Source organism: Channa argus, chromosome 20, assembly GCF_033026475.1.
Source record: "Channa argus isolate prfri chromosome 20, Channa argus male v1.0, whole genome shotgun sequence".
In the NCBI taxonomy this organism is placed as follows: Eukaryota; Metazoa; Chordata; class Actinopteri; order Anabantiformes; family Channidae; genus Channa; species Channa argus.
Window position 1 is genome coordinate 10,674,239 of NC_090216.1, and position 21,722 is coordinate 10,695,960.

The 21,722-nt window shown below is 38.4% G+C and overlaps 2 protein-coding genes across 3 annotated transcripts in view; one reads left to right on the top strand and one right to left on the bottom strand.

Moving 5' to 3' along the window:
* Positions 1 to 174: 174 nt before the first annotated feature.
* On the bottom strand, positions 175 to 9,883 carry slc4a1b (solute carrier family 4 member 1b (Diego blood group)). The gene is made up of 19 exons (XM_067489061.1): positions 9,711 to 9,883; positions 9,240 to 9,274; positions 8,435 to 8,481; positions 7,244 to 7,424; positions 6,652 to 6,787; positions 5,324 to 5,396; positions 4,803 to 4,845; positions 4,522 to 4,706; positions 3,915 to 4,125; positions 3,567 to 3,770; positions 3,328 to 3,476; positions 2,959 to 3,153; positions 2,582 to 2,830; positions 2,350 to 2,439; positions 2,070 to 2,236; positions 1,741 to 1,982; positions 1,460 to 1,629; positions 806 to 979; positions 175 to 692 (listed from the first exon to the last, which is right to left on the bottom strand). Exons 1-19 carry the CDS (start codon positions 9,866 to 9,868, stop codon positions 612 to 614), a joined length of 2,790 nt encoding a protein of 929 aa, XP_067345162.1. The 5' UTR covers positions 9,869 to 9,883; the 3' UTR covers positions 175 to 611.
* A 9,788-nt stretch (positions 9,884 to 19,671) lies between these two features.
* The window catches only part of ngfrb (nerve growth factor receptor b), a 28,325-nt gene continuing 26,274 nt past the window's right edge, over positions 19,672 to 21,722 (top strand). Inside the window, exon 1 of one of the 2 annotated variants that reach the window (XM_067489149.1) lies at positions 19,672 to 20,053. In XM_067489149.1, coding sequence (XP_067345250.1) covers positions 20,000 to 20,053 — 54 coding nt within the window. In that variant the 5' untranslated portion in view covers positions 19,672 to 19,999. The remainder of the gene's footprint in view (positions 20,054 to 21,722) is intronic. The other variant, XM_067489150.1, reaches the window with a different exon arrangement.

Below are 21,722 nucleotides of genomic sequence, written 5' to 3' on the forward strand. Positions count from 1 at the left end.
TCTTATAGCTTTCTAACTTAACTGCTGAGTGAAGTTAAGTTAAATCGAGTTAAATAGGACACAATCAAACCCTCATAAGAAATAATGTCTACGGGTCATTTTAATAAAACACTCTTTGTTTTACTTTTAACTCCACCAAGAAGCTAAACACACTAAATGAAATGACTATAAAGGGTCTTTTGGGAGGTAGGTTTTATTACTTAAACATACAGAGCTCATGAGAAGACAGCAACACAACACACAATGTAAATTTGAACAACTCACACGACAATTCAATATTTCTTCTCTCTCAGTACTGTCATACAACACACTTGCCCTTTAGCTCTCTGCTGGTACCAGTTTGATCATTCTTGCTAAAATACCTACACTTCACTTGAGTGACAGCTGAAAACTAAGACAGTTTTTTTTTACAAGATATTAATGCTGTCCAAGTTGCCACTATAAGAATGAATAAATCTTATATGTCTAGAAGCATTTTTCAAGCATTTCTGAAAACACTGTTGTGCTCAAAGGAGGCTGAATCATTAATTTGAGATACATAAAAATAAATACATTTCTATTAAAATATTATATTGTATATAAATATTGGTGACAGCAGTCATGGAACACATCTACAATGGCATTTGAGATTCACAGTATACATCTTGTCCCGGCTCTTCCTCAAATGTCACTTTAGCATCATCAGCATCCAGCTGAAACACAACAGACACAGAAAAATAAAGACAAAGAACAATTCAATTATTACCCACACATAACTTTTTACCCTCATATATGCAACAGGAGAACATGACAGGAGACCACTTACACATTTCATTTCCATTAAAGTGAAGAGACGCCCAGTCATAAATATGCGAAGAGGAATGGTGAGGATAATAACAAATGGAAGTGCGAGAGATACTGGGCTGGACTTCACGATCCAGAGTAGTGCGAGACACACTATCTGGATGGCTGTGAACAAGTGCATTCGTCCTGTGCTCACCTGTGTCACAGAGATGAAAATATAAGTTAAACAACACTGCATATATGTTAACCAGTAATGGATGGTTTTACATAAAATCTTGTTAAATTCTAGGCACCAAAGGATGAATAACTTTGCTGACCTCACTTACTCATTTGATACTTCTAGGTTGGACTACTGTAATTCCTTACTTTCAGGATGGCCCAGTAACTCCCTAAACCTTGAGCTGACTTTGTTGTGAATTGGTGCCATATAAATAAAGTTGAACTGAATTGAATTTAATTGAACTTATGTTTCCTCTATCACACTCTGTTAATATTTTCATATTCGTATATTTGTTTTCAGTTTCACATTACATATATATTTGATGCTTGCAAAAACACATCTTAATTTGTTTTCACTATGAGTGGCTATGGTTAAATTTTGAGTATAACACTTAATCCTGTATTCAAAATAATGTTAGCAACATGCACCAGTATTGTGTAATCCTGGGAGTCTTACTCTGGTAGCGTAGGGTTCATCAGGGTGGTATTTTTTAGGAATGAGAAGAAGTAAAGTACGCTCCCACATCTGGATGCCATTTAGTGATGTGACCCCCATGTAGAGAAAGATCCCAAACAAGGCTGACATAGGAATCAGCTTTAGGATTGGCTCCATTAGAATTGACAGACCTTGATACGGATAAAGGTGAGCACAGTTTCATTGAGGATTGCTGACAATTTATCATTGTTCTCAGTTTGCAATCAGCTTTACATAGCAAGTTTAACATGTAAAGTACTTACCAACCAATAATGCAACAAGAATACCACTAATCCTCTGCTCCATCACCTTCTCAATTACAGGTTTTGGTCCTTTACTCATGATGGTGAGGGCATTGGCGTGGGTGACAGACCGAACAGTGGCAGCACTGAGCCATGGCACACCGAATAATGCACCAAGCCCTCCCATGCTGACTAAAACAAGCAAATCAAAGTGAAACCCAGAGCCCTTGACCATCTTCCTCTCAGGTTTACTCACAATCAGACTGTAGAGAGACACAACATTTTAATCAACCTTTGGGAAGAGACAGGAAATATCATGTTTTCTGAGTTTATAAGATCTAAGAACTCACGTTGTGATCTGAGACTCCAGAAAGATAAGAATAAAGACGAGCAGAGCTGGGATACAGCATGCAAACATCACCCACACAGGTAAAGGCTTGTGCTCTCCAAAGGGGTTGATAAACCAGCCTCTTTTGGCTGGGTTAGACACCATCAGACCTTTTGGAACCACTAGTTTCTAAAAAAAAAAAAAAAAAGACATAAAATCTGTTTCATGAAGAAATTTTGTCGATGGATGTCAAGGCTTTCAGAATGTACACATGACTTGGAAAATGATGAGCACAGGCCAACCTGGGTGTAGGTGTCTTCAATGTTGTAGTCCACCACAATCATGAGGAAAATGGCTATAGGGACCCCAAAGTCACCCAACAAACGTCTGACCTATTAAATACACAGAGAAAAAGAAAACTATTATTGAGCTTTAAATTTAATTCTATAGTTGATAAACACACAGTTTATTTGCAGGTGACAAAACTCAGTATGAAAACAAATTAACTATGAAGTAAAATCTCAGCCAACTCACCTTTCCAGGAAGAAATTTTCCGTTTTTGAACTGGCGCAGGAAGAATGCGATAAAGAAACAGCTGAACATGAGGCACATTGATAATAGAGCTGTGTTGGGGTAAGGTGGTTTAATTGTGTTGATAACAACAGTTGTATTGCCAGTAGAATTATCATAGATGACTGTCTCCTCCACCTTTGGGTACCAGGGATTTTCTAGTGTTGCATTCAGTTGATCGTAATTCAGAATGAGTGGATGCTCCTTGAAGATCTACAGAAAGACAGTGTATGTGAAGAATGTTTATAATCTGGCCATGTACTATAACATGATATGCATAGTACTATAATCACTGAAATATAAATTAAATGAAATGTGTGAACTTGATGAAGATGGTTTACCCTCCCTAGCTTGGAAAAGGTTTCATAAATGAAGATGAGGGAGATGAGAATGGAGAAGATTTCCTGGGTGAAGCGTGAGATGTAACGCACCAGGAAGCTGCCCTCACAGGCCACAATGATCACCACAATGATGATGAGCCAAAATCCAACCCATACTCTCCCAACTATATACTCAATGTCCTGGGATTTGCAGAACTGGATAAAAAAAACTTGGTGTGAGTTGACTATTATCTTGATTCAATTTGTTGAAGCATGCATCATAGTCAGCAAATGAAATAAGGAAACAATGAATAAAAATTTACTCCAGTGGGATCCTATGGGAGAGTACAAAAATTCTTCATATGTAGATATGATTGAGCGCTGACTTACAGCAAAGAAGGCCTCCTCAAACACTAACAAGGGACCAGAGAAACCAATGACCAGGAGGGGCTGAGCAGCAACAATGCAGAAGATGATTCCCTGGATGCTGGTTGAGATGAGAAGCTCTGGAACCCCCATCATGTTATCTACCTTATCAGCTGCAGTGGGAAAAAAAAGCACGGATGCAAAGCATTATTACAGGATCGATCACACATGGCAAAAACACCATATAGAATATAGACACATACCCAACAGTCCTCCAAAGGTGATGGCAGGAGACAGAGCAGCGAAATAGATAAAGATGACAGCAGCAATGACCTGTACATTCAAGGCATCTGTGATGTCACTCTTGTAGTGCCGGTAGCGTCTCTTTATGTCTTGTATCATTCCGCCAAATGGTCGACCAGTGCGAGACAGTGGGTCTTCGGGTGGTGGGCCAGAAGCAATGGAAACTGGATAAAACAATTTAAATCTAAAGTGAACTGTACAAAGTCATAATTTTGATCCAGCAAATTACTGTTTATGTGTGTTTGTTGTATAAAATCCAAAGTCAAACATAACTTTCTGAAGTTATGATGTGCACTGACAGGACTCACCCCTACGAGTTCTTGAGTCCCGGCGGAGTTTGGGATCTGAAGACTGGTACCTGTCCTGCAGTAATTTCTTCTGAAAGCTGATGATGGAGCTGAGCATGGCTTCGTTCTGGATCTCAGTAGGTGGGATGACAATACTGCAGTCCATGAAGTCAGCCACAGCGTCCATCAGATCGCGAGGGTTTTTCGCCTGCAAAGCTGCCTGATTGAACATCTGGGATGCAGAAAGTGTATGAAAAAGGTACGTTTATTTTATCAATAATTTTGGTGCAGAGTGTCAAAGTATTTTCTGTGTTTCTCCGGTCTGAGGGCTGCTTTTTATTTCACAATGTTCAGTATGTGGTGATGAATCCTGTATGGTTAGCAGAAAGTATCGCTTGAACATACAAACTAATGAGGATATCACAGAGCTTAATTTGTAGTAAACATATCTTGAATATGGACTCAATTGTGCCAAAAATCTTAGTTTTGATTATTGCTTCTGAATAACAATAAAGACTCTTCATTCTGTAAAACTGAGACAGACACACTGACAGCCAGAGTAGACTCGGCTTGTTTCAAAGAAAGTGCTCGCACATTTAAAGTCTGCAGACAGTGTTCGTCAACTCACTTTATCAGCCATTAGGGCTGCCATAGCACGGCCAGTCTCATGGTAGTCCATGTCAGTCATGCTGGGGCCGACTAGAACAAAGACAAATCGTACAGGCAGAGGGGCCTCTAAGGCTGAGTCGAGCACCACCGCTTCCTTCAAACGCACAAACACAACTGTGGGCCTCTCCAAGAAGTCCAAGGTTCCTGGTTCACATAAATGAAAACCTTGTATTTGAGGATACACAAACACATAGATTCAAATGTGTATGCAAACCCATAAAAATGCACATGGCAGCTCACCTACTAGCACCATAGAGGCCTCAACGTGGTCGAATTCATCTTTCTAAAGAAACCCACAATGAACAGATCTAGTGAGCAAACCTCCGATTTTTATAAATGTATGCTTCTAATAATTTTGCTTCATAATAAATCAATGTTTTTTTTTAGGACTTTTTTCCCAGGAGAAACTTTGTAAGTAAGTAATAAATATACAAATATACAAATAAGTACTTAAGTATGATGTTTGTAAAAATTATGACTTACAATACACCAAGTGTATAAAAAACAGCAATAAGTCCAGATATTTACAGAGGAAAATAAGTCCAAGCCGGTACAAAAAAGATTACCAGACAAAAAAAAAAAAAAAAGCTGAAGCCATGCATCAAACTCCCAGGACAGAATCCTCTGAATCATCTGACTGACTTTTTAAATGGTCTGACAGTAGAAGCCATTTTAACCAACATTACCACTGTCATCTTTTCAGATAATGTCATCAGCAGTGATTCATTTGTATGGGTGATCACATCAGTGGAAGGACTTACCTTTTCCTTCACTGAAATCTTCTGAAGGTCAATCCCATCAGTCAGTGCTTGTCTCTCTGGGTCATCTGATTGACTGGAGGAAGAAAACCACATGTCATTGGCTGCTTTGTGTTGTACTGAATGGTTGTGGTGACAGACTAACTATTTACTGGAAGTCCCCCCCCTGCACAGGTGAAAGGAGTGTGTGTATTGTGCCCCCACCGAGCTGAGCAAACAATTAAAAAACAGATAATTCCATAATAGACTGTAAGATAGATAGTTGAGGATTCATTGAAAGAACAGAGACAAGATAAGAGCAGGATGTATTTACTATTGAAGGAACTCTGTGAATCACAGTTATGATATTCTGATAATTACTCTTATTATTTTCTTTAGAGATTTAGATGACAAAAATAATACCACTCCTGTAATGATACCACTCCTGTTTTGGAATTAAGTTTCAAACTACAGCTTGCAGCCATCTAAGCTTAGCGTAGCATAAAGGCCAGAAACAAGAAGAAGAAAACAAAATCCACTTTAAGCTGCCTAGTTAATATGTTTCATTAGTTTATCCAGTACAAAAAGGAGAGTAACAATCCATGGTTTTACAGAGGCCCTGCTGGTACACTGGCATGTAATCCCATTAATTCAATGTTTTAGAGTTTGAGAGGTGCTGGTAGCTGGAACTGTTCCCTTGCACAGAACCAAACAGAACAATCTTTTTCCCTGTTTTCAGTGTTTATGCTTAGCTGCACTAACCAACTCCTGCTCCCAGTTCTGATTAGCTACAGGGGACAGAACACTATCAAACCTCTGTGAAAGTCTGAATTTCGTATATTTGGCTTGTTTCCACATTGAAATCCACAGAGAATTGGTGTGGCTATTAAAAGACCACCTAATATAAACATATAAAGCAAAACATTTAGTGGTCTACTGTACTTACAAATCTGTAGCTGAGAAAATAATACAACTTTATGTTTAGGTCAACAAAAGTATTTTTGATCTAAATTTGCGGCTTATTCAACAACATTATGAGAAAACATAGTTTATACCGTATTCTTTTTTAAACATTTAGCATGACCTGATCTGTACAAGTGCAAAGGAAGTTAGGTAACATCAGCACACACTGGTTTGTCAAGCAAACAGAGTGGTTTGCTGGTCAGAGGCTGTGTTTCATAATTACAGGTTTAATTCCCACAATAGCTATGCGCTCTGTTCATCTTTCTCAGAGCAGGATACTGAACCCTTCCCCTCTCACTTGCACCATGGGATAACAGTATCAGCGAAATGCCTGAACGTAGGTCTTTTTTTTTTTTTGCGTCACTGTTGGTTGATGTCTTGGAGAATACCTGCGGTTTTGGAGCAGAGATTTCAGCACTCCCTCATGATCTCCAGGCCTGATTTCCTTCTTCTTAACCATCTCCTTGACCATCTTTTCAGTGATGGTGGCTATGGTCTTCTCTTCACAGTCAAGTATCGTCACACCTTGACAGAAGGACTTATGTGTGAGCTGGTCATTTACAGATGATTATAAAATGCAAAGAAGCGTGGTTGTGATTTGAAGGGAGGTCATGACAAAAACAGAGGTGGAAATGAGTGCAGACAGGGTTGGGATTAAACTTTGGCACTGCAGCTGTTGATCTGGACCATTTTCACAGGAGTGGCCATAAACTGAAAATGTAATGTTTATGTAAATATTGAAATATTGTCTGGAGTTGCTGCAGCTGTGATGATGTGTGTGTGTGTGTGTGTGTGTGCGTGTGTGTGTGTGTGTGTGTGTATGTGTGTGCTCGTGTGTATGTGTGTGTGTGTACAGTATACAAAAATAAAATACAATAACAGTTGTCGCAATACAAAATTATTCAAGTAAAGTTTCCTAAAATTCGACTAAGTTCAGGACTCCAGTACAGTTTATTCATTTATTTATTTGTCTTTACTTACCTGTGGTCATGGCGCGTCTGAGCTGGATAAGGCTTTTAAAGGTGAGGTAAGAGATTCGCGAGGATGCCCACACTCCTGCCTGGGGGTCAAAGCACTCCTCGTAGCCCACCCATCGGCCCATCTCCTGCCAGTAGGTCTCCTGCTTCTCGTCCTTCATTAGCTCCTTCTGCTCCACGTATCTCTGAAGGTGCAGAGAGAGACAGAGCTATAGAGTGGCTGATGGACATGGGGCACAGATATATACATGACTGTGTAAGTGAGACAAAGGATAAAAACTGGGCACGTGGATGAATTACTCAAATATATTTGCACCTCCCACCAGCTTAAGCATGTGGTGAACAGCTGTGATTTCACTGGCCACTGTCTATTTCTCTGTGTGTGTCACTGTGAGTGAAGCAGGGAGCAAATCTACATTAGAAAGATGTGTTAAATGCACGTAGGTTTTTGTAGAGTAAAAAGTACAGTAAATTTAAATTAGTTTAAGCTATGATGGTTGTGGTTATATGATTATATTAGGTGAGGTTATGTTGGAAATCTGCAATCACATTAAAAGTGTTTTGGATTATTGTCAATATGGCTGTTTGTTTCAGTAATAAATAATTTTGTTTTAGTAAAATAAATAAAACATTTGTTCAAATAATAACTAGTTTCTATGTCTTTTGCTAGTTGCATATTCTTCTTCTTCTTCTTATTATTATTATTATTATTATTATTATTGTACTAGTTGTAGGTGAGAAACTGAGTAATAGAGATCTTATTTTTGTGCCATTCGGTTCCCTTGAGATTAGGATCAAATCACGTTCATTCTTCGTCATGTTATAGAAATAGTGTTGATATTATGGGCGTTGTTTTCTACTGCAGAAGCTTGGTGCATCACAAGGAAGCTGCTGTTATCACTTTGTATGTAGCACCAAAGTGGACATGCATCAGGCTAATGTGGAAAGGTGATGTCCAGGTGTGTCTATAAGGTAGGTACATAGTGGCGTTCCTGTCTCAATTACCAGCAGACTCCAGGCTCTGGGCCACTGCTACTGTGGTTTCCGGTGTGGACATGAGTGATGACTTGCCTTCTACATGTTTAGTTTGTCAATACTTGTCATGTGTCTGTAGTTGGAATACTGTTTGTGTGTGTGTGCGTGTGTGTGTTTGTCTGAGTGTCTGTGTGTGCCCGCATGCATGCGTGTGTTTTACCTGACACGCTGCACTGGGATTGGTGTTACTGGGGGTGTCCAAGGCAGCTGGAACAGACATAATAGGCCCAGTTCAAAAGTATTCTGTGGCTTAACACTGAGACCTATTTTGCAATGACACACTGCATGAAACATTCCCCATTTATATCAGAATTCACTTCTGTGCAGACTTATTTGTTTCCAAAACACAACTGAGCAAAGAGGTGAACATGTGTCTGTAAATATATCTTTGTAAATGTATATATGTCTAAGGTGTCTCAATTTGATGAAGATGGCAATACGTTTACAACTAAATATAAAGTTTTAATTGTAACCTGTGAAGGAAGTACAGATGAACATTAGCATTACATTAATGCCAGAAACAACATTCAGGTTGCCCTTTTTTCTTTCCCTTTTTTTGAAGCAAAACCTTTTTATGATCCTGACTCTTGAAAAGCTTTCAGTTGCTGTAACTAATCACACTGACTATGAAGAGATACTTTCCTATACACTTTCATGGGGAAGCGACGGTGGACAAAATTCAAAGTCCCTGTTATGACTAACGTGATTCTAAAGCTTTAGCATTGCAAGGTAATCAAATCAAGTGGCTCACATGCAAATCTAATGTGTTCTCTTTGTTAACATTTTTCTGTTTTGTTTTTCCTTAGACAGTACTTTAATGGTGAGTTATTTTAAAAGGAAACGTCTTATACAAAAAAGGTTGCAGTTCTGGAGATATTGACTTGCTAATAAAGCCTTTTATTGTGTTCGGATAAACATGTTTAATACATTTTTGCAGGAAGAACTGTTTTTCCCCCATCACTTACAAAGGAAGCATTTCATAGAGGGATCCGTTGAAGGCCTGTAATGATTACAGCAAAAAGACTTAAAAACTTTAAGACGTGATTTTACATACAAAATGTCTTCTTTTTCAAATAATTTCAAATTGCATTATGCTCATGGGTTTTATTACACATGTATGTATTAAAGAAAACCAAACTGGATATGCTGCTTAAAAGTGTTCTCCTCTCAGACATTATGATGGCATGCAACCTGCAATCTTCAGTGTTACGTACAAACTTTTGTCTTTGGACCTCATTGTGGTAAGACTAGACAGAAATATTGCATTAATCTGTGAAAATGATCCCATTGAAGCACCAAGCATGGGTCGTAGCAGTAAGTTTACAGTTTCCAAAAAAGAGCTCTTTTCCCATATTTTTCATGCTACAAAGTTACAGCTTTGCTTGTATTATTGCACAAATACTGTTCATAACTGTGGCAGAAAGTGTGACACTTACCTCCTGTGTACAATTGCCAAAAACCCACAGCAGTGCAAAGGGACTGACCCCAGAATGGCAAAAAAGCGTGTCTTTATAAACACCACCTCTTTAAAGTGGCCTCTGCGTGTATGTGTGGGTGCATGCTGCCTGAAAATAGGTGGGACTAATGCATGCATGCACACACACACACACACAGACGTGAATATGCACATTCTAATTCCCCCCGAGACACGCGTCAAACAGAGCGATGTGTTCTGATCTCACCCATAATATTGATAGTAAACACAGTGACTTGGTATGTACAAAAAAACAGTCACACTGTGTCATTATCCAGCCTGCATCTTATCATATTTAATGTCTGTGTTTGGAGGAAAACACTGGCTTGGCTTACAGTGCCAGGACTGCCTGCTCACCTTCAACTGGGTACACAGGGGAAGTTTGGTTGAAATCAGTTTTCATCTTCTCGTCTTGTCCTCCATTAATGATGGTCATCATCTCATATCTGTCCATTTCCTGAAGCTCCTGCCTGTGTCATGACAACAAAGAAGGAGCTAGTTTTTTTTTTTTTTGAAAAGTAACATTGTTCACTAGTTTAGAGTTTGGTGTTGATGGAAAAAAATAGCAGAATCAAGGGGACTTACTCTCTTGAATGGATGTAAACAAAGCCCTCCTGTTCATTTTCGCTCTGTTAGATTGAAGAAAAAAGAATATATGTATTTTGAATCTTCTGCTCACAATGAGATGAACCATTCCTTAAATAAATTGTCTAGAATTTTTGTCATGAAATTTTAGCAAGAAACACGCACGCATGCACACACACACACACACAAACACACACATACACACACCTTTTTTTAAAAAGTGGGTTTACTGTAAGTGTATGCTGCTTAAGAGGCACAGAAACAAAAAATTATTCTTTGCAATCTATTTCACACGTTCACAAGATAGTCTCCCTACTTCAAGGATAAAAGTCCTTGTAAGATGCACTTTGCTTCATTTTTGTTTTAATAACAAACATATCTACATGCGTCTTAAGAAAACGAATCATATTACGGATACAACCGGGGAAAATAAGTTGACTGAAGAAAGTAGGTAAATGAAAACAGTAAAAGAACTAAGAGTTTTTTGCATACAGAATATTTTGATTACTCTCTTTTTTAGACCTCCCATGCCTGGTAATTATCCACATCTCTCTCCACAATCCAAGTTTGTATTTCAAGCTTTTTTGTAAAGATTCGTTGTCAAGGACAAACTGAAAGCTTTTACCTTAATAATGTTCCTTAACTTTTAGCTCCTCTTGAGCTACACACATGGGATGTAAGTAGGCTGTATTATGCACCTTTATGTGTAAAATCTCTTGACATTTACAAAACATAAAATGATCTTTTGGATGTCCTTAAACCAGTGTGTGTTACTTTCTGCACAATTTCACTTACAGGGCAAATCTCCGGGTCAGAAGCCATTTTGTCCCAAACCCTTCACTGTATCTCCTGTTGATAAATCAACAGTAATGTCAATTACCTGTAACACATAGTGGCATGTCATTCATCCTTAAAACAGTCAACAGAACGTGTAGTTATAGATGACAATGTTTCAATATGTCTCTTCTCAGTAATCACAATGACTTGCTTTCTGCTTTAACACATTTAGTTTTTTCATATATTAATTTTTTCTTTTCTTACATTTATTACAGTAACAATCCCATTGTGTGGTACCACTGTCCCAGGCTTTGTTTAACTGACTTCTTATGTCCCAATTGGAAATGTACAATTTAATTTACCACAGTACATTCAAAGTAAAAATGCAAAATGGATACTGGTTCCTTACCCTTGCCCAGAATAATCAGGAAACGGCTTGGTATAAGCAATAAATATTTGTAAAAATACTGTATTAGTGATTTCCAGTAAAATCGCTTATTAACTTATTATTAGAGAAACATTATCACACTATTACCTTGTTGCTGCCAAGTTATTAAGTGTTGCCATTATGTTGATATTTCCCTTATAATACTTTGTTATGACATATTAGTCCACTATTATCAAGCTGTAAAGTGCTACCAATTTCCCACCTTTACTGGTATATATGTTTTATTATTGACAACTTATCTAAAAGAGATATGAGAGATAAAATCCCAGCTTGTGTATCAAGTCTCACCTGTGGAATTTCCTCTTAAATTGCATGCATACAGTTCGGACACTACGATGTACCTTTCAAACTAAAGCACTGCTTATCAGAAGCCAATATGACCCTCTAATCAGCAGTCAACAATCTCCATGATTCCATTCAAGAAAGGCTTGAGATGTAGTTTGAGTATGAGTGATGGGGTTCACTTTCTAATTCAATGCATCACAGCGGAGGGTTCACAGTATTTGCATCAACACATGTATAATGAGTTGCAGCTTTATTTAATATTTTTTTTAGTGTCTTTAGTTAGATAATGGAAGAGATCTGACACTGACAGGGTTAGTTGGTAGGCATAATGACAGCACCTCATTGGGAGAGGCTACAACAGGTCATGACACATTTACAATGTAATTCTTACAATTTGCTAATAATTTATATGATTCTTAATTTTTATGAGTCTTAATTTTTATGGTTCTTCTAAAAGAAAATCGCATAAAATCTTAATAAATTTGTAAAACACAACATCAAACAGAAACCTCTGTCTCACAATTAGGTAAAAGTGTTTAACAATGTCGTGCATATGGTGTGTACTGTATCCTCTAAACAGGCTGTCAGCACATACTGCTGTCTGCACAGATTACTATCTCGGTCTTAACAGAAAAATATGAGATAGACAGGTGGCCAAACCCCTTAGCGTGAGTTTGGCACCGCACAAGTTTTTCTGTAATTTCACATGTCAGGTAACTTTTCAACAGTAAACAGAAGAGAACTGCAACCAAATGCAGATACTTGACACAAAAGAAAGAAGGTTTAAAAAAAAAGTTTACTACGTTAGTATTAGGCTTACAGTTGGTCAGAGGCAGGCAGGCAGGATCGGGCACACAACTCCAGACCTCAGCAGGCACGCAGGACATCAGCTGCAGGCAGTCAGAGGTGGATACAGGTAGGAGGAAATCAGGAGTGGCTGGCAGCCAGGCAACAATCTGACAGAAGTCATCAGAAAAAAATCAGTCTCCACTGTATATATAGTGGGGAGCTGCAAAGTGGAGGAGCAGCAGCTGTACAGGCAGGAGGCTGATAACAGGAGACGTCAGGTGATCAATGAAGGAGAGAAACCTGCTGAGGGTGCCCAGTGGGCAGGTGAGGCATGACTGGGTGACTCAGAGGTAGTACAAGTACATTATAATCCCAGTCAAATTGAATATGACAACAAATACCTTTATTGATTATTATATGTACTTGCAGAATCAAAAACAAAAAGAGGTTTATTGGCAAGAAGGCTTTCACATGAGGAATGTTCTGGTAGTAAGATAATGTACAGATAAAAAAAAAACAAGATGCACAGAACAACATAATTAGACAGTGGTCACATAAATACTAGGTAGTTTTTTCTGAAAAATATAAACGTTAAAGACATGTAAAGGTATGACCTGAGGAGCAGCACAGCAAGAGTATAGCATTAGTGTGGTTTGAGTGTGGTGTGAGCCTGTTGGGTTGTGAGGCCAGAGCCTGTGACAGCAGAGCATGTGGGACAGTAGAGATGAAACTGTTCTTGTGGCATAATAACTTTAACTTGTTCTAACACTACAAGGCTTTTAAAGCATGAGTAAATGAATTCATTTGTAATTAGTGTATTAAGTGTGTTTAGTATTATTACTTATTGTAAACTGAAACTTAAAATTTGCAACTCTACATGCATATTGAAAATGTCATTTTTTTCTTAGAGCACTGTGTACTGTGCAGCAATGTGTAATAGTGACTACAACTACACTCCCACTTCAATAGTTACACATGTGTAATTCAGTCCAATACAGCAGCTCTGCCCTGAATTCTACTATTACGAGATCATAATTTCTCAGCAGGGGGCAGCGTTGTATAGCATTTGTCATGAATAAAAAGCAGAATCACTATAAGTGAGCGAAACCTATACACAGGATGGTTCTAATTCTTCAGTTTCATTTTCAACCAACGATGATTTTCAGTGCTGCAGTTTCTTGATCATGAGCAGAACCTACCAGGGCCCATCCAGCTGAGGCATCACCTGTGGGAAGCATTACTGTAACTGCTTTTGGAAAATATAAAAATTCTAATATTGGTTTAATTTCCCATTTTATTTCCTGGAATATTTTCCAGTTAATGTAACATCATTCTACTTTTTTACATTAACTTCTGCATCATCACATCATATAACTGAAGCCTTGCAATCATCATCACTGTTGATCATTTTAAAAAAGTGAATATTTTAGATTCTAGCTGCACTGAAATAGACTGCAGACTGCACATGGATTGAATTTTTTAATAAAATATCTTTGGATTCTAAGTTTTTGTGACTTGCAATTTAGATGTTCAAACTTATAAAGTCCGTCTTGTGAATCACTTCAGTGTGAATCAGTGTTTCAGCTATTACATTCATATAGCATGTAAACCACCCACATCTGTCACTTTACTCTCTCAGCAGGTTACGAGTGTTTCTGTTAATTCCTTGTGTTTGCCATCATCCATAGCTCTGTGTTACTGGATGCATAATGAGCTTCACTGACTGTTGATAGCCCAAGGCTTGTTTTTTGCCCAGTGTGTTAAAATAAACCATCTCTGCCAAAATCGAATCAGCACAAAGGCTTATTCAGTCCCTGCGTTCTTCAGTGCACCACTAGAGAATAGTTTATTCTTAATACTTTTATTAGCAAACACAATTCACACTAATGTTTGCATGGACATCATGGAACCACAGATATTAAATAAATTAGGATTTCAACATACTGACACACATGCACATTGATGTTATGAAACGGCTGCTAGTGTTGTCTCTGGGTTCAGGTCAGGTCACAGCTAAAACATCACATCACAAGTTCTTCAACAGAAAAGATGCATTAATTCGATTTGAGTGTGTGAGTAAAGCTCGTGGTAAGAGACAAGTTCAGCAACAGCTTGTGAACTATTATTAAAGAAAGACTGCTGACAGAACTGGAAAGAACAGTGTTTACTTATTATATTTGATTCTTTTAAGTCTAAGGGGCCGACCATGTTCATTTTCAGTACATTCAAGACTCATTAAAATGTCCACCTAAAGATTAAATGTCTTATCTTATTAGATAAAATGACACTAAAGCAACCAAGTGATTCTCAACAAAATAACAGAATGATTTTTCTCCATATTCATTGATATCAATTTTCATCCATTTTCCATGAGACGTGGATGTTATAAAAAAAGAAAAAAAAATGAAAAGAGGCTCAGACAGATCAGATCAATAAAGTGCAGATGAGGGAGCCCCATGGGAAAAAATGGGATTTGTTGCCATCTGGCTTGTCCGAGGTTCACTCTGGTTTTGTGTAAAATGAGTCCTGTCCCTTCATCCCCACAAAAAGCACAAATTGAAATTATGGCTCTCTGCACCAAATCACCAGACCAAAGCTTTATTACACATGATGATGCTGGTTTGGGGAATTTATTTCTTTTTCATATCCTGCGCTGTTGACTGACACTGCAGTGCTCTGAGGGTTTTCTCTAAACACAACATGATATCGCTCTCTTGCCAGTTACCGCTGGGAGTGCTCTCAGAGTAATTTAAGGGCTTCTTTGCCTCGTCATATGATGCCTCCCCATCTATTACAGTACATTAGATGGAAAGCTCACAAGGAGACTGTGGATCACATTGCCACTGTTGTTTCTTGCCTCTTGTCTGTGCTGGTAAAATGAAAAGCAGAGTGTTGAAGATGTACAGTGTACGTGTGTGCACAGAAGACAGAGTCAATATGTGGGACCTGTCAAGACATAGACAGATGCAGACATAACTTTTTTTTACTGTAGAACCGGCAGGAATTGAGACGGGACAATAAATGTTAGAGTAAGAACTCTGTCCACAGAGTAACAGATTGTCTGTGTGTGTGTTTGTGTGTGTGTTTGTGTGTGTGTGTGTGTGTGAGAGAGAGAGAGATTCAGTTTTGTTACAGAAATTTACATCTGCACATTTTCCTACTCTCTCACAATGCAGAAAACCTTTGTTCCAAAAATAGAGTGGACCTCCAAAATTGTGCTTGGTTGGCTCTTTCAGTTCCCTACAACGCCTTCCAATGGTAAGTTCTTTCAATTTAATAAGAAAGCAGCATTACTTGGACAGTTAACAAAAACCTTAAGGCAGAATTCTGTCAAAATAGGATAATTACACATCTGTTTGCAATTTATCTTTATTTGTCTTAGGAGACATTTCTTCAATCTCTAAATAGTTTCTCTGAATGAAGACTGTCAGTAGATAAAGCAATGCCGCCATTGGGATTATACGTTTTGTACAGCCAACAGAAGAGACCAAACAGTTTTTATTTGAGAAATTCCCATTCACTTTTTCCCATTTTGTTCTTAATGTCAAGTACTCAAAAGCAGATTTTTAAAGAGTAACTCCAGGTGTAATCAGCAAATATTCTCCTCAATAAATAATCCAGACCACATTGAAAATTAGAATTATTTATTTTGCCCCACATAAGTGACTTTAAAATGGATTTCTTTTTCTCTCTCCCTCTTTGCATTCATCCATTATTTATCCAACCATAGCAACCCAGCTTCCTCTCTGCTCAGATGTCCCCACTGCCCTCAGTTGTTTTATGGTCTGTATAAATCACTGTCTTGTCAGGATGATACACACGGGGCAAAAATGTCATTGTTTTATTATAAAGGCACATGTACATCAGTACACACATCAAGTTCAGTGATGTTTTAAGTCTGTAAATGCTGGACAGTGCAGAGAATATGAGCCTGTACACAAGACTAAAGACCTCCTGAAAAACTATAGTTAAATTGGAGTTGGCAGGTAGGTAGACATACAAAGCCACACAGAAACTTTCATTTACATATGAGTGGATGTAAGTAACTGAAATGGTAATATTAATCATAATCATAATCGTAAGCATGAACATGAGCATTATTTTACAGTGATTTTACTGCAACAGATAAAATTGTGGTTCAATGATGCTCAGACTTAAATGTTAGAGCTTTGTGAAACCTGACTAATATATTATAACTACCTGCATTACAAGCTGATTTAAACCACTGATTTAAAGCTTTGCATGTTCCTTTAGAGACATTTGGACTTTAATTACACAGCAAAAAAAAAACAAGGTGTTCGGCTGTGGGACGGCACATGTGGACTGTCTAATTAAAGAACACATGTCAAAACATTATCCTCAGCTATACCGAACTTGCTAAACATTCTGAGGAAAAAGGTGGAGAATGTTGTTGCACAATGTTACCTGCAGGCAACAAACCTTGTTTTCTCAATGTACAAATCACAGGCTCCATAATTAATGTCATTTGTTGGTCTAGTATTGGGGGAGGGGTTACATTAACCAGTAAAGTCCTTATCCTGGGTCTCATCACATTTTTGTGGCTGTTTTAGATCTTATGGTGACATAGTTTAGCATGTTGATGTTGCCTCAGAAATTGTGACAATGGTAAAGTTTTTCACCAATTTTCCCCTAAACCTGAAATTTGTCAAATGAGCGAATGAGGGAATTGTACAACCCCAAATCCCAAAAATTAGAAAAGATGTGTAAAACATAAATATAAAAAAGAAAAATAATTTGCAAATCTCATTAACTGATGTTTTATACATAACAGAACATAAACAACACATTAGATGTTGAAACTGTTGAAAAATATTTTACCATGTAATGGAAAATATTAGCTTTTTTAAAAATTTTATCGCAGCAACACATCTCAAAAAAGTTGAAAAGGGGCGATGTTTAAATTGTGCAGCATCCTCTCTTCTTGTAACTATTTTTAAATGTCTGGAGTGAGGAGACCAGTTGCTGGAGTTTTAAGAGAGGAATGTTGTCCCATTTTTGACTCATGCAGGATTCTAGCTGCTCAACAGCCTTTGTTGCTGGATTTTTTATTTTATGATGAGCCAAAAGTTTATTATTGGTAAAAGGTCTGGACTGCAGGGAGCCTAGTTCAGCACACTGACTCTTTTCCTGCAAAGCCATGCTATTATGATGGAAATATGGCCTTCCCTGAAAGAGACATTGTCTGGATGGGAGGATATGTTGTTCTAAAAACTCTAAGTACTTTCCAGCATTTATGGTGCCCTTCCAGATGTGTAAGCTGCCCATGCTTTAAGCACTAATGCACCCCCATACCATTAGAGATGCAGGATTTTGAATTGCTGCTGATAAAAAGCTGGATGGTCCCTCTCCCCTTTAGTCCACAGGACACGGCGGCATGGTTTCCAAAAAGAATTTCAAATTTTGATTAATCTGACCACAGAACAGTTTTCCACCTCTGCCCATCTTTACATTCGATAGGCTCTGGATCTCTGAAATGCTCCTTTTTACCCAGTCATGTCCAGTAAACATCTGATATGTTATTTATTTCTTCTATTGTGAATAAAATATGGGTTGATGAGATTTGTAAATCATTGCATTCTGTTTTTGTTTACGTTTTCACATCTTCCAAACAGTTTTGAATTGGGGTTGTATTTTTGAACCTTGGTTGTTGTATTAGTTATTGATAGTTTATCAGAAGTGTTCGAACATATTTGTTGCCTGGAGTTAAGATTTTGCAACAGGACAATAATGTATCCTACAATAAAAGTAGTGCAGCAGTTTTTCTTTTGCAGATGTGAAAATGAAATGTATTATTATCTTTTTTATACAATATGTTTTTAATTATACATGCAGATGCAATTACATTTTTTACTGTCAGTTCTGTCATTCAGTAACAGTAGTGTTCAGTTGTGTGCAAGTGATGCAATCTTTAGTGTGATATTGTTCAAAAAACACAGCATGGAGAACTCCCACCTGCAAAATGATTAGAATAATGTTTCTGGTTTAAGCAAATAAAAGAAGAGAGTATAGTGTGGGAATAACCTTAACAATAACATCTCTGCTATGATAATTTATAGAAACATTTATGTCAATTCCAGTTGTTTTGATGAAAAAAAACCCATCTGGTTTCATTATGAGGTCCGGTTGGTTTTGTTACCATTGTTGCACAATGTTTTCTCACCATTTGCGACCTTTTTTAAAGAAGTGTTATTTCAGCAATTGGGGTCATTTTATGCAAGAAAAGTCAAGCATTTTCTGTCACTGTACTACTCCTTAAAACAAAATTGAGCACTAAAGACTTTTGTAATTCTCCATAAATAAATGTATTATTGTTCCCCCCATGAGCATAATGGTTCAGTGACCTTTAGCAAATCATGGGTTTGGGCCGTGCCAAAGCAAGTACACTGAACCACAAAAAAAACAAAAAACAAAACTGAGATCAAGAAAAAGAACAAAAATTATTTTGCTGTAGCTATCAGACATAAACATAAGAGAGTTGTAAATCTCACAAATAACTCACTTTTTAAATAAACCTATAACATGTCTAGTCACAGTCAGAACCCTGAGTCTACTCAGGCCAACATTTTAACATCAGTTATTATAGTCTAGTGTTTTTAGATGTATAAAACGTAGAGAATGTGGAGTCATAAGTTTGTATCAATTCAGATTTGTGTTTTGTTTACTATACAGTTGATGTATAACTTTGTGGATCTCAGGTTTCTGGGTATTAATAGACCAAAAAACAAGATTAGATAAAAACCCAAGGGAGGCAAACTCACCAGGCAAAAACAGGTTGAAGAACTTTCTTAATTATACAGGTTGTTAAAGGGAGTAAAGGCTAAAGAAACAGAAATGTTATGGGACAGTGCAGTCTGTAAACCACAAGACAAATGGACGATTTACACATGACTTAATTTGTCAGACGGTTGGTTTGTGCGACTCAGCAAGAACATCTCAGAGCATGATCTAAGCTGTTAAAGAGGAGGCTTGTGTGTGTTTGCGTGTGTGTGTGCAGTGGGCGTGGAGAGGGAGATGTCTCCTTCCCTGGAGCCGTTGAGCTGAGCGCCCCTGTCATGTAGTGCCCATTAGGAGAGAGGCGCGCGTAACATCCAGTGGGTCAATCTCAGAGAGTTCACTTACTAACTGGATTCTGTCTACATTCTGCACATATGGACTGAGTGCTTTCCGGTTGCGACACACACTTTGAAGGTTTTTGAAGAGTGAATCGAAGAGCTTGTTCCCTCTCAACAAAACCAAAACAAGAATCGCGAAAAGACGCTGCAATGACAGCCGAGTTTATTTCAATTCGAAGTTACTGAAACCTGCATCCCCCTGCGTTGCATTCGATCGTTGACCCTTCTAAGAAGATGCAAAGGAGGCACAGGATGAATTCCGGGTTCATAGCAGTATTACTTGGAGTGGTGAGTAGCTTATAATAAGTGAGTGTTAAACGTTTACCATAAACTTTACTTGGATGACTCCTTCCATGTCGTTTTGCCGAAACACCTGCGCAATTGCGCATGACCGCAACACGCAACACAAGTTTATGACAAAGTTTACATCTTCTCGACGTAGGCGCTTTTCCCTGTATCTGATTTCACTAATCTCGTCTGTCTTTGTGGTATTTGCATTCCACATTTAATCTCGTTTTATGCACTACTTGTACAATGTCTTAAAAGTTCATGTCCTTGCACCTGTCCTGAAAAGCTGGGCAGATGTATCCAGCAGCAGCAGCAGCAGCAGCAGCAGCAACAGCCATTCAGGGTTGATACACTGTAGCTCAAGTTACTGGATCTGTAGTTCCACCCTTCTCAGTTACATGTGGCCCTACTGACAGCAGGACAATAACAATGTCGCAGTGTCCTCTGTGGAAGAGTTCACCATATGTTCACTGGTATGAGGTTTGGAATTGAATTTATTGGATTTATCTCAAGCCTGTGAAACATATGAGAGCACCCTTGAAACAAATTCTAAAATCTTGAGAGGACATGTGAAATCACTGGGGAGTCCCAGGTCAAACAGCAATCGCTCTGATGCACTTCTCATTTTTTTGACAACACGAAGCACAGGAAGGAAGCGTATTTTTCCAGTGTCTTCTAAGGCAGCAGGCTTGACAGGGTCCTGAATTAGGAAGAGGCTACATCACTGCTACATGACAGCTGCTCCCACTGATGGGTATGCATCCTCTGCTGGCTCAGCACATGTAATATTGATACAGCCAGAACACCCCCTTCTCTCTTCCTCTTCTCCTTTCTCCACACTCACATCACTCTTTCTGTCTGGGTCTGTCCGCCTCTTCCTCTCTTCATAGAAGAAGATGATTCAGCATTATTTGGAAAGGCATTAACTGTAATGTCATTGCCACCAGTGTTTCCAAAGCAGTTCTGGTTTCTATGCATGGATTTAATTAGGCTCAGTTTATTGGAAGGCAGGCATAGTGGAACTCTAATGGCCTAACAAGCGCTGACAGCTGAGGTCCAAAGGTTAAGTGCCTCCAACTGAAAATTGACTGAAGCATTAGCAAGATTGGTTGGAGCTCTGAAGTTACGTGCCCAGTTGCATTTGGGATTGCATTTGTGTGTGCTTCTATCCGAGAGTGTGTGTAACCAGCTCACCTCATGCTTTTCCTTCAGGGAGACGGGTTGACAGAAGTTGAAGGGTGCAACCCTCCCATCTGAAAACCAATTACAGGAAACGTGCAGGTCGAGCTACAACTTGCTAAGTGCTGTGCATCCTATACTTTCATTCCACCAGCTATTTGCTCACATGGTATTACCCTCTACCTCATATGTATATACAACTTAGCAGTCATTCGTGTACCCTGTAATCTTAGTTTTCGGGCTTTGAGATCTTTTTGTGTTGCGCCCACACCTGGAGCTAGAACAAAGTCTGAGAAAAAGTCAGTAGAAGCCAAATGCTGATAGTTGGAGTCTTTTCAAAAGTGTCAGTCAGAAATTTTAAAACAGGTTTGTTCACATGTGAGGTTATTGATGTGTTTGTGCAAATGTATGCATGCTAATGGGTGTGAACAGTATTTAGGGGGGCAGATAAGGGGAAGTGGGGATAACTGTGTGTGGTGACTGATGTGAA